The sequence below is a fragment of the Sander lucioperca genome, chromosome 24 (assembly GCF_008315115.2).
Source record: "Sander lucioperca isolate FBNREF2018 chromosome 24, SLUC_FBN_1.2, whole genome shotgun sequence".
Classification (NCBI taxonomy): Eukaryota; Metazoa; Chordata; class Actinopteri; order Perciformes; family Percidae; genus Sander; species Sander lucioperca.
The window spans coordinates 573184-589994 of NC_050196.1; the positions used below are offsets into that span (position 1 = coordinate 573184).

Below are 16811 nucleotides of genomic sequence, written 5' to 3' on the forward strand. Positions count from 1 at the left end.
GCCCTGGACCGGCAGCTGATTGGGCGAACGCGTCACGTGGGTCTGGCTACTCCCGAAATTTCAGAGCGACCATAATGGCGGCTCGTTCAGAATACAATTATTAGTTCACCGAAACGTGTTTCTGAAAACATTTTAAGCGAGAAATAGGCCGTGCAGTTGCTGAATCGGTCTTCATTTCAGATCGACAACGCTCAGTTTAAAAAAAATTCGTCAGATTTTGAGAGCCGAGCGACCACTACTCATTTGCATACAGAAAAGCCCGTATTTGTGGCGGGCTGGAAAAATCGCATTCCCATGTACGAGTTTGTCGCATTCGTCACGCTCATCCCGCTCGTCATTTTTAGTAAGTGCTATAACATAAGTGTTCCTTTTGGTACAAGACTAAACATCGAAAGTGAGCTCTACGGCAGTAAGTGGTCAGCGCACATTAGCAGCACACTGACGAAGTATGCCGAATGAGACACAGCCATATACTATATTAGATTGTCAATACTAATATAAGTTTATACAGATGATGGGAAGATGAGAAGTCATTAAAGGGCTTGAAAAAAAAAAGGGAATTTGCATATTAAAGGCTCTCTTAATTCTAAAAGTCTCAAACTGGTCTTTACAAGGCTATTAAAACAAACACGCACACAGTCATTAAAAACCCAATCTGGAGCGTTATTTGTGAGATTAACATTTAATAATGTTTTTTTTTATACCAATGACACTGAGATACATTGATACTGTAACCATTCAAGTTACAGAAGAAAAAATTCCATTTGGACAACAGGAAGACAAATACAGAAATACTGGGAATTGTTTGGCATTAAAATGGGAAACAAAGACGGTAAATATAGCGTCGGCTATTGGCAGAGTCAATACAAAATGATTGGAAGCAGGCTTGAGAAAGACCCTGAGTATGACAGCCATCTTTCTGTAGGAGTGCAGCACAGTAAAGGGATCCTCGCTAGACTTTCTCAGCATAATAAGTTAGAACAGTAATGACGATTAACAGGCTTACAGTGTGTTTAAAAGAGGAACGTCTTCATCACCGCTCCTCCTGTAAACTATATAAATACATCTCAACCAACAGTCCGTCCTGTACGCAGTACAAAAGTGGGTTTGGGTTTTTTGAAAGAAGTGACAAAATGTGAAACAAAAAGGTCAACTTGTTTTCCCTGTTTTTCTGTCATCTGAGCCTGCATTTTGAAAGAAATTCAACAAGATTTTGCAACTACTGTTCTTTTTTTTTTTTTTTTTTAAGTATTACACTGGTTCCCAAATCCTAAGGCCACAGGCGGTTTGCTGCAGAGCTGCAGGGAAAATGATGCAAGTCGGGCAAAAGAAGCTCATTAATTAAATTCATTTAGAGGATTATCATAGCAGGGTTTGGGCAGGATTTAACGAGCTAGCTGTTTAGACTTTTTAACAGCTCAGACAATATCATTTAATACCCGTTTCGCGATCATGCCGGCCAAAGTATGTTCCAGTATTTTCCCCGCAGCATACACATAACACTAATTCCTGCCAGTAAAGTTACATTTTGGTTTCTGTTCATCGAAATATGAATCCCCGTCAACTCATTTTCGAACTCATTTCAAGGCTTATTTGTGTGTCGGGATGATAGGGTGTAAAATTATGGGGTATGTAAAAACCAGCACTTTTATTGTGAATTTATTGGTGTGCAAACTGATGGTGTAAACAAATTAAGACCCCGTTAAAAATGCATTTTAATGTGTTAAGTTTTGTGTCGGCATAAAGTTGTCGCTTCTTTTAAGAGCTGTTTGTGTTCTTGTGGAATCAAAAATGCTGAATCATACCCCCACATTGTCAGATTTCATTACTTTAAAAAAAAAAAGTAGATTAAGTTAATAAATAACACTCCACCGGTAGAGGGCAGAAAATAAATAGTGCACAGCGCTGCGAGGTGCATTAGATTTGACCACCTCTGAAGGGGGGAAAAAAAAAAAGCAGCCACCTAGTGTACCTCCACATTCATCCAAACATTCAACCCAAACTCCCCTTTGCAAAAAAAAAAACAATCTATTAACAGTCATGTCTGAGTTGGAGTATTTCCAACTTGTTTGCCAGATATTTTCTTGCCTCATTTCAAACCGGTTTGTACAATACATGTATATAAATGCAGAGTTTTGCCAAGATACTGATTCATGTTATAAGGACGTACAGTGACATAAGCAAAAAAGCAGCGGTGTGTAAAGGAAAACCGATTTGGACTGAACAGTCAGTGTGTGTTTTCAGCTGGGTTTTCTCCCCCACTGTCTGAGGTCGGGCGCGTTTGGTCTTTGTCCTCGTTAGAGTCTGTGGGCGCTGGATGGGCGGTGTTTGTTTGCGTGGGCGCCTCTGTGCCGTCATCACCTGGGTTTCTGTGTGACGTCGCCACTGCCTTGTACTCGGCCTGCTCATTAGGTACCTGGCAACAGGAGGGAACAAACAGTGATGGTGCTTGACAGGTAGCAGCGTGGAGGATCACCTTCATTTATACAGTAACTGGGTTTTAGTTAACTAGTTATCCACAAACTATGAAAAGAGCTAGAGCTGAAACAACTTGCTTTTAAACACAACGTTAATACAATGATGTTAACACTAACATGTTAGCCTCTACTAGTTATGTTATCTTGGGTGCTACAACTAGACAAACTCTTGCTATGACTAGGATTAAAAAAACAAACAAAAAACAGCCAAACTTCCCTTTGTGTCTACATCTGCAGCGCTAAGGCGCTGAGGACCTCCACACAGGTCCGTCAGACGGGTGGGGGTGGGGGTGGGGAGACATCACCGAGGGAGTGATTACGGCTCGCATGCAACTCACACAAAGCGTCAAGACACGGGGGGGTGGGGTGGTTGGGGGAGGCGGAGGTTCGCAAACACGTATGCATGCATGTACACGCCCACATACCACACAGGTATAGATGAGTCACTGTAATCACCACATGCGTCAAAACACACACACACACACACACACACACACACACACACACACACACACAAAAACACAAAAGAAACCCCCCCCCGCTTATACACACACACACACGCACAGAATAGTTTTCCACCGACCTTTGCACACAAAAATCTCTCACCTTTCTTCAGAATATATGTATGTGTGTGTATGTGTGTGTGTGTGTGTGGGCAGCCGGTTAGAGGAGGAAGTGTCAGAAAGTTCAGGTTAGTAAAGGTTAAAGAAACATGTCAACACAGACATTAAAGATGATCGATCGATCTATCTATCTATCTATCTATCTATCTATCTATCTATCTATCTTTTTTAAAGATCTTTGTATTTATTTAATACCAATTCTAATTTCAGCCACATATTTTTTAGTTGTGTGGTAAACTTGGTTTTATTATTCTGTCTGTCTGTGGTATACTGTTTTTATAGTCTGTCTGTCTGTCTGTCTGTCTGTGGTATACTGTTTTTATAGTCTGTCTGTCTGTGGTGTACTGTTTTTGTAATCTGTCTGTCTGTCTGTGGTGTACTGTTTTTGTAGTCTGTCTGTGGTGTACTGTTTTTGTAGTCTGTCTGTGGTGTACTGTTTTTGTAGTCTGTCTGTGGTGTACTGTTTTTGTAGTCTGTCTGTGGTGTACTGTTTTTGTAGTCTGTCTGTGGTGTACTGTTTTTGTAGTCTGTCTGTGGTGTACTGTTTTTGTAATCTGTCTGTCTGTCTGTGGTGTACTGTTTTTATAGTCTGTCTGTCTGTGGTGTACTGTTTTTGTAGTCTGTCTGTGGTGTACTGTTTTTGTAATCTGTCTGTCTGTCTGCCTGCCTGTCTATGGTATGCTGTTTTTGTAGTATGTCTGTCTGTCTGTCTGCATGCCTGTCTGTCTGTACACTGAGTTTCTCTGTCTGCATGCCTGTCTGTCTGTACACTGAGTTTCTCTGTCTGTCAGTCTGTACACTGAGTTTCTCTGTCTGTCTGTCTGTCTGTCTGTCAGTCTGTACACTGAGTTTCTCTGTCTGTCTGTCTGTCTGTCTGTCAGTCTGTACACTGAGTTTCTGTCTGTCCGTCCGTCCTTAGATCTAGGTAACAACCTGACCTTACCTCTGGTACTTTTACAGTTGGATTACTGTACTGAACATGTTTTAAATTGGGATTTTGTTCACCTGCAGCGGTTGAGTCTCTGTGGGCGGCCCGCGGCTCTTCACCATGTTCATCATCTCCTTGATCTGGACGATGGCGAAGGCGATGGTGACCCAGGGGGCGCCCGAGAGCACCCAGGCGGGTCTGCTCACGTCCTCCTGCTCCTCCTGGTGTTTGGTCTTCACGATGGGCAGCAGGCCGGCCGGGTGTGCCGGGGCGGGGCTCCCGGGGACGGTCTGGCTCTGCACCAGGTCGATGGTGGCGATGGGAACTGGGCTGGAGGGGACCGGGATGTTCTCGGCCAGCATTCTGTCCTCTGAGAGAAGACGAGAGACACAGAAAGCGGCCTCATAAAAATGAACCCTTGTGTTGTCTTCCTGTCGACCATGAACTCAAAATTCTAAATAAACTTTTGACTCTTTTAAAAACACTTTTTTTTTTTTAATTCATGGTCAATAAACCTAATTTAAGTTACATTATACCTCATTTCCTACAAATACATGTATTGATGTGTATATTTTGTTCTGTTATTTGATTGTTCTTCTGTCCTTTACTTTGTTGTTTCACATTAAACTGTAATCATACTCTATGTTAAAGGTCAGTTTAGTCAGTAGACTTTATAACCATTTACATTTTTTTTTCTTCAAAATAAATTACATTGAATAAAACACCCAGAATTCAATGGTAGTTGTATGGGTTCTATACAACGTACATGCATGCATCCAAGTTATTTTGGGGCAATTTGGTTGCAAGAAATATTTTTGATTAAAAAAAAAATTGAAAAGTGGTCAAATTTGAGCAGAGGACAATACAAGGGTTAAAAGGTGCAGTAGGTAAGACTTATAAAACTAACTTTCTGTCATATCTGCTGAAACTGACCCTATGTTCGTGTAGAACTACATGAAGCAGGTCATTTAAAAATAAATCCAGCTCCTCTGGCACCACCTACAGCCTGTAGTGTGATTAGCAAAAATCCACCGCTCCCTGTTCATGCACTAATCAGGGCCATGGGGTGTCTAACTGTGTGTCAATCACTCACTCAATCACAATTTTTTGGCTAAGTCCTGGATCTTCACAATCCTACCTACGGCACCTTTAAATGTCTTTTAGATTCAGATTTAGGTTTCAAAAGTCAGGTAATATTTTCTCAACCTGTGCAGTAAACAGAAAATCAGTACTGACTGCAGCAAAAGCAACAAAAACAAAGAGAACATTGGCAGGCGAGCGCAAACATAATCTACACGAGCTGAAATGAATAACAAGAGAAAGGAAAAACACAATTGTGATTATATTATGATGGTGAGAACATACCGAGAATGCCGAATAAATACAATGCAGATTCTGTAATCTGCACGAAAAGGAAAAAGAAATGGAAATGGAAGAAAAAAAAAAAAAAAGGCTAGAAAGATTAGGGAAGAGGAGCTGGAGGAGGTGGACTTTAGTCGAGCTGCAGTTCTGCACTAAAACTGAAGAAGATATGTGCCTTCCTTCCTCTGAAAGTTGTTCCCACCTTTCTCCTCCGTCTCTCCAGTCAGACACTGGATGAAGGAGAAGATTAGGAGGATGACGAGGGAGGCCATGCCGATTCCTCTGAACGTCTCTGCCGCACCTGCAAAGCAAACGGGAGGAGAACTGTAAGGGGGGGGCGTGAAATACTCCCACCTTAAAGGATCTCAGTGTAACTGGAAACCTTTCAATCAGGCTACATTTACAATGTTACGTTTTGGTTTAAAAACCAATATCTTCTGCTACGTTTCCCCCTCTCATTCACCCTGCTCTGGCGTTTCCCCCCTCTCATTCCCCCTGCTCTGGCATTTCCCCCCTCTCATTCCCCCTGCTCTGGCATTTCCCCCCTCTCATTCCCCCTGCTCTGGTGTGAATGAATTAAAAAAGTGTGATGACAACGCCTCCGTCGTGTTCGTACCAAAGTAGTTGACAAACACTCCCCCCACCATGGCTCCGCAGCCGCGGCCCAGGCCGAGGTGGAGGCCCTGCAGGATGCCCTGCGCCGATGTCCTCAGGGCCGGCGGGACCGCGGCACTCAGATAGGAGATACAGGCGGCCCAAACTGAGGCGTGGGTCACACCTGGAGGACACAAAACGGACAGACAAGGGTCACGGCTGAAAGGAGAACGAATGACATTTGGAACTAGTCAAATGGAAAATGCAGGTACATAAGGCCTGTAACATCATCGTTGCATTCATTTTATTATTACTATGATTGCCACTGTTCATCATACCAACTGCTAGAATTAGTATACAATATATTTCCTCTTTATCTGTATCTCACTTTGTTTCGAGTGAGATGTCACGTCTTTGAGGGAAACGGCTTAGAGTCTGAAGTTTCCACATTTGTCTTGGAGTGTTTTTGGCTCAGGTTTCGGTGGTAAAAAAAAGAAATCGCACTTTATTTCTCAGGGTTACTGCAACTGTGATCACAACATGCCGCAAAATGAAAAAAGGATTCAACAGCGGTATCTTTATTAACAGAGCCTCGGCACAGCTTTGTTGAAATCTCCTTTATAGCAGATATCTCCTTTACTTGATTCCATCAACTTTTCTGCTGTTTTCAAGCAAGGTTTTTGAGATTGTTCTGTGGCTTTTAGACCCCCACAGATTTTAAGGAGTTACATTGAAAGCACTACTCCCATCACGTTATTACAGCAACTCAATACAATTATATACTGTATGTGCAGTGCTGTAGTCTTTATTGTCGTGGGTATACTGCAATAGTTGTTCTGCAGCGTTTGTTCAGTTTGCCGTCACATTGCTCGACCCGCATTAGCCAAAACAAATGAAGTGAAAGTTCTGTCGCAAAATTATTTTGTTACGTTATCGTTGCACATTTTTTAAGTGGGTATATAGAAAATTCTGGAGCTTTCTTAAATGGGTATATGGTGTATACAGCACCTGCTTATCACGTAGACTACACCACTGGGTATGTATCTATTTGGATCATTGCAGGAACTCAACATCACTCAGCAAGGTGACATGGTGTCAGACTTTAGTCTTTTCAAAGTCTGTTCAGTGTCCTAGTGTACGGTAGGCATTAGTCACTATTTAATTCACAAATATTAACGGGTATCTTGCTTACAAAATGCAGTATTTGTCGGTCTATGTGATTTATTTACCGTGCACAATTTAATGAATGATAATCCCTTTCTGGGCTCGGGCTGCTCTGTTGTGGTGACACATCTCCCTCCAGGAAAACAAATAATAATTAAAAAAAACCCTGCACTTTTATTTTGTTGATCTTCCCGTCTAATGTCACCACACCTTCGGTCGCAAGCTTATCGCGTGTCAAGGTCAACACCAGTAAAAATGTAATCTCTCTCTTCCTGACGTTTTCTTGTTCAGCGCTGAATGAATGTTGGGAAAAGTTGAATGTACCGTTTCAAATTGTCTTACTTGCCGAGTGACAAAACGGGCAGTGAACTTGTAAAAGTTGCAAAAGGACGGAACTAGTTTTCACTTGTTTATTCTAAGAGGCGTCAGTGTTTTCTCAGGGTGGACTTCTCAAACAAACCAGCCAGACTAGACTAGTAGCTGCTCCCCGCTGATCTCTTAACTATTAGTTAAGTCTATTATTATAGACTATAGAGGGGTTGTATTGAAGTTTAAGCTCTATCTATAGTAATGGACATGGGAATGAATGTGAAGTATTTATGCCTGATGTTATGTGGAAGTTGTTGATTGGTGCACCAAACAGTCCCCACCTACAAAAAGATTTAGCTTGTCAGGATGTAACACCCTTTACCTGAAGATGGTCTAGAACCGAAACGTTGCCTAGTATTAAAACTTTATATTTTTTGCAAGTTAGACAGCGTGTGGGAGTTTTTCTTTGCAATTTATGCATGAAATAAAACTTTGTTTTAGAGGTCCAATAGTTTCCTGGAATTTTGAATAAAGATGCTGCAATTTCATAGGAAGGTTCCCTTTAAAAAGGTTGGTGTACTGCAGTTCCCATAATGCTTTGGGGGAAGTAAACAGGAGGTAAAATGTTGCCGTTGTGTGACGATTCTCCAGCAGGCTTGGTGTTGAGACGGCAAGACGAGTGCTTAGGCACCGTCTACAAAACTACAACACCGAAAAGAGATACAAAAATATTTTCAAAAACAGGCATATGCTTATTTTTTTAAAAGTAAGTGCTGTAGTACAACTAGCACGAGACAAGTTATAACTGAGGCAAGTTTGGACACACTACCTTATTTAATCATTAAATGAATACATATTTTTGTTGTATCTCTTTTCGGTTTTGTAGTTTGTAGACGGTCCCTAAGTCTTGCCGTCTCAACACTGGAACTAAACAGAGCTGAATTAGCACAACGTTTATGCATTTCTTTCACATCTACTGCAGTCAGATTCACTGTGTTCACTCGTGAGCCAACCAGGCGCCCAACCACATGTGTTGCAGGAATCTTAACATGTAAAGTAACTAGTAACTAAAGCTGTCGGGGCGAACAGCAACGTTACCTTGGAGGATCTCCATGGGCAGGACGGTCCAGGCGTTCTTCAGGTAGGAGATGTACAGGTAGCGAGCGGTATTGCAGGCCAGGCCGATGTACAGCACCCTGGAAGGAAAACACGGGAGGAAAAAAACAGAAGGGTGTAAATATCTAACTTCTTGGACTTCATGTAAAACCCTACCTTACAGTCAGCGCTGGAAGAAGTATTCAGAGCCTTTACTTCAGTAAAAGTACTAATACCACACTGGGAAAAGACTCGGTTACAAGTTACAAGTCCTGCATTGAAAATGTTACTTCAGTAAAAGTCTGCCTCCCGTTGTAGAAAGTGTAAAGGATGCAAACAGTTGTGTGTTTAATGGTCTAATCATTTTAGCTGGACTTGTAGGCCGTTATATTACATTGATAATTCGGCCGGGCCATAATCGATTATTTCTGTTTACAATTTAATGTATTAACATTGTATTTAGCAACCTTTCTGTTTACATATTCTGGTATGTTTTGCACATTCAGGAAGTGCCATGTGCTCAGTGCTGTAGTTTTATGTATCCAATTGATTTAGTATTGGAGCTCTGCAGAATGTTTGGTTTTTGAAGCCTGAAAAGCTATGAATTAAATATCCTATGGTGGCTTTAATAGAAAAATGCATTTGACGCATCGTGATGCATGGAGATATTGAATCGCTGACATGATAATCGTAACCGAATCGAGAGATCAGTGAAGATTCACACCTCTAATCCTAATCCAGAGAGTGATTGCTACTTTTTGTTCGTCCCAAAAAACGATTAATTTGTCAAAAATAGTTGCCATCTAAAGTAAGGAGTGGGAGTGTTTGTGTAGCGTAGGAAACGTCTTAAAATTTCAGATTTTGCTTCCCCAAAAGGGGATTTGTTGAAAAGTCTTTGCTCTCACCAGGACAAAATGTACGAGTCAAACGGGTCCGACGCGCCCTCAAAAGGTCGATTGTTGAGGCAGAAGACGGGATGACCCCCAGTCTTTCTTCATCCAAAAGAAGGTTTTGCCGAGCGCACACAAACAGATGAGACAGACGGCGCGTGGCTGAGCTCAGGAGCTCTCTCCAAAACCTTTGAAAATGATTGAGGAACGGGAGCTTTTTTTGGACAGCGGGCGACACGGGACGCCTGCAGCCCCGCGGTGACTCATTAACGCTCATCCACTCTATAAAACGGAGTGGATGACCACCAGAGTGAGATGCTGAAAGAACAACCTGCAGCCTGTTTTCGGTTTTGGCGTCTCTGGCTCAGACTTTCCAGTAAAGCAGGAAGTGTGTTTTGCAGCAGAGTGTCACGCCCGCTGAAGACTGAACAGCATTTTTAGGCCCGGTGGCCTAAGTGTCTTTTCTGTGGCTGGGACCAGTCCATTGGCGATTTTAGACCCTTTTTAGGGAGGCTCAAACATATCTGAGGGGTTTGGGAGATAAGGGATAGGAACGAAAACAGAAAATTATTTTTCAGTCTTTTTATCTTTTGGAAACAATAAAAAGACTCACAGCCTAGCACAATCTTTTCATTTGGGATTAAAATGAGGCTCATACAAGTCACCAGCAGCAGCAGCAGTAGGGCAGGTGCATTTAGTTAGTTATAAATGAATGACAATCCATTTACAAACACTCCCTACCCTTCAACTCCGCCTTTCTGTTGACTCAGGAGATGTTTTCGGTCAACAGCAGAGACTCTGTGTGTGTGTGTGTGTGTGTGTTTTCGGATGCAGACGGAGCTGCAGCTGAAATCTAACACCGCGCTCTCGAATGTCCCCGCTGCCTGCGAGGTCCGAGCCGAGACTTCACCCCGACAGAAAAAAAACCTCCGAGCGTCAAAGGCCGCTTTGTCTCAAAACGCTCACTCTCCGCCGCTGCTGCAGAGCGGAGGATGGATTTACCTGCTCAGTTTTAAATCACAAAAAGTTTTTTTTAACTGTCCAATGTGTGCTTTAAGTTAGGGATGCCGGCTCAATATATTGTGTTTTTTTTTTAAATCGTCATAGCAATATCAACTGCCGTGTTAAACACATCGTGAAAGCCTGCGACAGAGATTTTTTTGTATTAGTTGAAAGAAAATATCAGAAAACTGCACTTTAGAAAATGTAACTCACTTTTTATTTAGCGCTGCCTTTTATGTCCAGTTTAATGTTTCAATTTGTTCACTCAAAGAAAGTTGGAAATGATTTCCCTTCATTTGTTTTAAACTCAACAAGCAGTTTGTTGTATTTCGGCAGAACACTGACAGCAGCAGAACTGAGAACACTTCGACATCTGTTTAGTTATCGCAAGTTAGGAACTCTCCTCCCGTTGTAGAAAGTGTAAAGGATCCAACCAGCTGTGTGTTTAATGGTCTGATCATCTCAGCTGGACTTGTAGCCGTTATATTGTCGGCTAGATTACTTTAGAATCAAACATCAGATTTTATAAACTACATGTGTTCTGTGTGCAGGGATCTGAATGTGTAAAGTAACTAGTAACTAAAGCTGTAACAGATGAATGTAGTGGAGTAAAAAGTACAATATTTCTCTCTGAAATGTAGCCGAGTAGAAGTTTACTCAAGTAAAGTACAAGTAGCTCAACATTTGGACTTAAGTACAGTACTGGAGTACATGTACTTAGTTACATTCCACCGCTGCATTTTATAAACTGACAATAGAATCAGTAAAGATGGTTTGCATTTCATTTCCATAACAAATAAGCTAGCGATAATGTAACCGCCCAGGGGTCTGTGTGTGTGTCTGACTGTGTCTGTGTCTGTGTGTGTGTGTCTGGTATGGTTGGACGTGGTCCAAGTGGAGTACTAATACCTGCACTTGTTGCCACTCTAATAAGAGAATCTTATTACTCCACTCATCACCCACAGCTAACGGTAGAATACCATATCTCTGGTGCATCCATTGCTTCTTTTTCTAACAGCGCCATGTGTTCTCTGACTCCTTCCTTTTACTCCGATTTGTTTGTACCTCTGAAACTTTCTCACATTTTCACTCCGCTCACTTTCTCGCCGGGTCTTACCTGACGTGTCCGACCAGCTCGATGAACTTGTGGCTGGTGAAGTAGGCGACGAGCTCCGAGATGTGGCTCAGGACCGAGCAGACCCCGAACAGCGTGGTGGTCCCGTGCAGGTCCTCCAGGTGCCAGTACAGGAAGGTGAAGACGAAGCCGTAGCCGAAGCCCATGAACCAGGCGACGAACAGCACCGAGCTGTAGCGCACGCTGCAGAGCAGCTTCAGCAGATCGCTGTAGCGGAACTCCTGGGCGGCGTCTGGGCCGATGGCCGTCCGGCCCGAGGAGTCGGACTCGGGTGACGATCGCGGGCCGCTCCCGTCCTCGGCCGCCCCCTCCGGAAGCTCCTGCCTGTAGTCGCCGCCGTTGTCAAAGTAAAACTGAGTGGCGACGACAAACGCGGCGCCCATCAGCACGCCAAAGACAATGAAGGCGATCTGGTAATTGTGGAGGCGGAAGTCGGGCACGACGCAGCCCACGCCGTCAATCACCACGGTCATGTGCGTGTGGTCGATCCAGATGCCCACCAGCAGCATGGCCAGACCCCAGCCCAGCGAGCCCCACATCCTCTGCAGGCCGTAGCGGTCGCGCGCCCTGCCGAGGTACTGCAGGGTGACGGTGTCCACGATGGTGACGGCCGGCGCGCTAAAGAACTCGCCGACGATGACGACGAGCAGGATGAGCAGGAAGATGCTCTCTACCTGGTCCTTGTTGTAGACGATCTGGTGCTTCGTGGCTTTGGTCGGAGCCGGGGGGGTCGCGGTGGTGGTGGTGGTGGTGGTGGTGGGGAGGGTGGTGTTTGGCGCCAGCCGGGTAGTGCTGGCCGGCTCCAAGGGAACGGAAGTGGCGTTGAAGTTTGCGCTTCGCTCGGGCCTGCGGAGCGTGCTGAAATGGGAGTCCAGGATCTCAGGGAGCCCGGTGAGCTCTAGAAAGCTCCGGCGATTTCTGGTGCGGTTGGTGGAGTTGCCGTGCGGGACAGTCGTCGTCTGGGGCGCCGCCGCGGTCGTAGGAAGATCGCCGCCAACCACCACACACATCATCTCCGCTGGTTTGACAAAGCCGATGCCGCAGTTGAACACCAGCCAGCACAGGACGGAAAACAGCAGCACCATCTTGCCCTTCTTGAAGCGGTCGGCCACCACGCCCCAGAAGGGGGCGCTGCAGAACTCGATGAAGTAGCGGATGCCGACGAGCAGCCCGCTGCGGCTGGCCGACATGCCGAGCTGCTTGTAGTACAGCGCCAGCAGCGGGTGCAGCGAGCCGTACGCAGCGTAGAAGAAGAGGTAGAAAACCTTGGAGATGAGGAGGCGGCTGTTGATGCGGAGGCACATCCTCTCGCAGCAGTCCATCGAGGCGGGCTGCGGGGCCCCCAGCTGCTCGGGCGGCGTGCCCGCGGTCGGCGGCGGCGTGTTGGCGGAAACGCCGGCCGGCTGCCCCTGCGACAGCGCATCGAACGGCTCGGCCAACACATACTTCCTCTTCTGCTCCTCCTCGTCGTCCGTCAGGATGGCAACCTTGTCGTCAGCTGGCATGTCTGGGAGATAAGGAAATGAGGGTGAGAGCAGCGCCGACACTCAGTAACCAAATGATGCCGAGTTCATTCTGTCTGCTGGGTAAAACCCAAATTATGTTTGGCAGGACGCCAAGCATGATAATGGGCTTCTCTACTGTGGATATAGCATTAAATATGTATTTAAAAAAAAAATTGATCTTTCCTTTTAAGTACAGAGAGACGAAGTTCATCTTACTGCAGGGGTCAGCGACCTGGGGCTGTTTGGCTCCTCTCCAGTGGCTCCCTGTGGCTTTCATTTATCATTGTTGTAAGCCTGAAGTGATTCTTACATTCTCCATTTTGGCTGCCAGAACATTTCAGTCAATTAAAATGTGTGTCATATCATACCCTTCGTATGTCTACGGCCCGGCGCCCCCCCAAAAATGTATATCGAAAGACATTTCCAGAACAAATACACTGCATTTGCTAAAAAAAGTTATCTGGCTGGGACTGCTACAGAAAAGATAGCAAATGTACTTTAATCCTCCTGTTGTCTTTGGGTCAAATTTGACCCATTTTCAAAGACTTCTTGCAAAGGAACGATTGGAGCGCCGTCTTCTGTTCCTCTTTTAGATAAAAAGCCAAGTCTAACTCGTTCATTGTAGTGGCCAAAGCCGTTTCAAACAACTGGTGTTCATCCGGAGCCATCTCGCAATGTTTACTAATGACTTTGACGTCGCAGCGCTGTCGTCATCTGTTTAGCTCGCCTCTGGCCCGCCTATATCAGATACACCGATGTGATTGGTGCAGCTCGGCTACAAGGGCATAGTTAATGAGCATCATTACTGAATGCCAGAGTGACTCGCTGAGCTAATTCAAATTGTGCTCTCGCGAGAACTCTGGATTTCCAGGGTACAATTTCAGCATTTGAAAAAAATTGACAAAAATGTCTAAAAACAGGTGACAAAACCATCAAAAAAAAAAAAAAAAAAGACAAAAACTACGCTAAAAGCGACAAATGTCCAAGAAAGACGACCAAAACATTAACATTTTTTTTTTATGAATTTAAATTTTGACCCAGAAAAACAAAAAGTTGCATGGTCGACGGGGAGACAACACAAGGGTTAAGAGTTGGATCAAATGAGTAATATTAAACCATATTAATGTAATGTTGATATGCTCATTTAGACTTAATAGACTGTGTGTACCTTCATTAAAAGACACATTGGGTTTTTTTTACATTTTATGGCTCAAAAATGGCTCTTTTGATGCTAAAGGATGTCTTATTTTATAAAGTATAAGATCTTGTTTTAAAAGTATTTCTTTGTGAAAACAAAAAAGGCCATTTCACTGCTTTTTTGCAATGCAGACCATGTGCTATTAAAAATATAATTATACTAGAATGATAGGTAAACTCCAGAGACTGTGTGACATGTTCAGCTCCTATTTGTTTTTTATTGATACAACAAAAGCAGAAAAGTTATTTTTACCTTCTGAAATTCAAATCACACAGCAATGAAGTATATATATATATATATATATATATATATATATATATATATATATATATTTTGTATTTGTACATAAATAAAATAAAGGGTTATACAAATCTGAACCGTATTTGAGACCCAGGACTATGTTATGAGAATATTAAAACTGATAATCAAAGCAATAGAGATCAATATATATTTTTTTTATTCAATTTATAAATATTCAGTCATCACAGTCCGTAAACATAAAACACATATACATAAATAAGTGCAAATAATATAATATGAAAGTAAGTAATAATTTAAACAGAAACAAATAAGATACATAAGTAAACAAGTGACAGACTCGCAAACGTCATTAATGATAATGACAGCAGGAGTTCTTAATTAAATCATTTTGAGTAGCTATCAGTTATTAAAATACCTTTCTTATTTGTTAACAATTTAAGAGACTCAGAGTATATGTCAGTTTTAATTTGGAATAGTTTAAAACGTGGTGTTGACTTGGAAAATGTTGCTTTGTGAATATGGAACTTACCTAATCAAATAAAGAGATTTTACGATATTACATCAATTCCTATCTTTACATTCAAAATATGTAATAACATGTTTCCCTTCAAGTGTAATTGTAGGCTATGTGTTGTTTTAGATACCAATAGAGATCAATACAGATTCTCCTAGAACATCAGTGAAGTCATGTCCGGTTTGGTGAGCCTGCAACGACCGCTTGAAGCCCGCGGACCCACTTTTGACAACCGTCCGTCCGTCACAGACTGCCACTGACTGTCCTATGCGGAAGTAACTGGTATCTTGATCAAAAGCTAGCTTATTTTAGCCGTTAAACAAGCCAAATACAATACGTTTAAATGTAGGAAATGAAGTAAATTAGCCAACATGGCACTACCAATTAAACAAAATAAACCAAAAATAAACCCTGTTAAACGGGCTGGGAATGACTCATGTTGTACCTTCTTTTATTTCGCCGCTTGTAACCTCGAATAAAACTCTTTAAACACATTTTGAAAAAGTCAAATGAAAAACACGAACTTTAAACACAGAGCACATTGTTTTCTTACCTGCTCAGGTCACGGCTCCCATTAAACTGCGCAGTTTCTGTTGAATTTGTCTCCTTTGTCGGACTCGGACATTTCACGCAAAACCCGTCATAAACATTATTTTTTTAATTTAGCGGATAATGTTTGAATTTACCGTAACGTGTTCATGTTTTTCATTTGAACGTGAATTTGAAGAGTTTCTCCGGCTCTGCTCTCTCTTTGTGTTAAGAACAACAGCAGCTCGTGCCTAACCGGAGAGGCCACCTGTCCCTATACCACATAACCGTCAAGTCACGCGCCTTGCTAAGCTGTTACGGCTTCCGGTCGGCGCCTTCAAAATAAAAGCCATTATCAAAATCTGAATTATGTGAAAGCTCATTTCCGCCATTGTGATGAAAAAAAAAAAAGATCACGTAAGTCATTATGAGTTAGTATCTCAAAATGATGAGAAACTTTCTCAAAATAATGAGTTAGTGTATTTTGAGGAAGCTTCCATAAACATACCCCTTCTGAACATACGTACATAATTCACACATATACATTCAGATACATAATTCTTTTTTTTTTTTGTCTTTTTAATTCCAAAATCCGATGAAACAGATTAACTTCCATAGTAGATGTTACCACAGTGACATTATGGGGATATTACAGCAACATAATAATAAATATGAATACATTTAAAAACCAAAATCAAATGATTTTCAAAGCAATAAATCTGTTACCTGAAGGGGGCGCTGTATACTTCAATGTAACACGGAAACAGTTGATGTGGATTTCCTGTGTTGTCAAACGTAGGCACAAAACAAGGTTTTAGTCAATAAAATATCCCATTTAATGTTTTCCGAACTTGGAGTCACATCAGGAACAATAAAAACAAACTGTAATTGTACCCTATTCATTCACATAAATACAATATTTTTGGGCGGGAAAAACTTCATACGTATTCTGCATTTCTTCTGAAGCAGATGCTTTAGAATAATACCCTCTACACTGTCGGTAGCTGAAGCATCCCAGGACGACCAGCATCTTCCCAGTAGAGGTGGGATGCAGGGGATTTGTTGCCACATCTACCACCAGTTTTCTGAGAACAATAGGGGTGAATAGGGCACTTGACAGGCCATCAAGACCATGTCAAGTGCTGCCGAAAAAAAGCAGTAACTGGCTCTGGATCAAGCGTAAGGACCCCAACTGGGCACCAAGGTAGAGACAGTTGGTATGCGGT

At 42.8% G+C, this 16811-nt stretch overlaps 1 protein-coding gene across 2 annotated transcripts; it reads right to left on the minus strand.

Annotated features, from left to right (window-relative positions):
• Positions 1–1179: 1179 nt before the first annotated feature.
• On the minus strand, positions 1180–15892 carry LOC116053688 (major facilitator superfamily domain-containing protein 6-A). Of its 2 annotated transcripts, XM_035998428.1 has the most exons (8): positions 15611–15892; positions 11562–13086; positions 8556–8653; positions 6007–6168; positions 5593–5691; positions 4106–4398; positions 3084–3087; positions 2223–2416 (listed from the first exon to the last, which is right to left on the minus strand). In XM_035998428.1, the coding sequence occupies exons 2-8, from the start codon at positions 13082–13084 to the stop codon at positions 2409–2411; spliced, it is 2187 nt and encodes a 728-aa protein (XP_035854321.1). In that variant the 5' UTR covers positions 13085–13086; positions 15611–15892; the 3' UTR covers positions 2223–2408. The 2 variants fall into 2 exon arrangements, with proteins under 2 accessions (XP_031160638.2, XP_035854321.1); XM_031304778.2 differs by lacking the exon at positions 3084–3087 and having other exon boundaries at positions 1180–2416; positions 15611–15891.
• Positions 15893–16811: the final 919 nt, after the last annotated feature.

Coding starts and splice junctions, on each gene's coding strand:
- LOC116053688 (XM_031304778.2), bottom strand. CDS start 13,084: ATGCCAGCTGACGACAAGGTTGCCATCCTGACGGACGACGAGGAGGAG. Junction 8,654..11,561: donor GAGCTGGTCGGACACGTCAG/GTAAGACCCGGC, acceptor TTTTCCTTCCAG/GGTGCTGTACATCGGCCTGG. Junction 4,399..5,592: donor TGGAGAGACGGAGGAGAAAG/GTGGGAACAACT, acceptor GTCTTCTCTCAG/AGGACAGAATGCTGGCCGAG.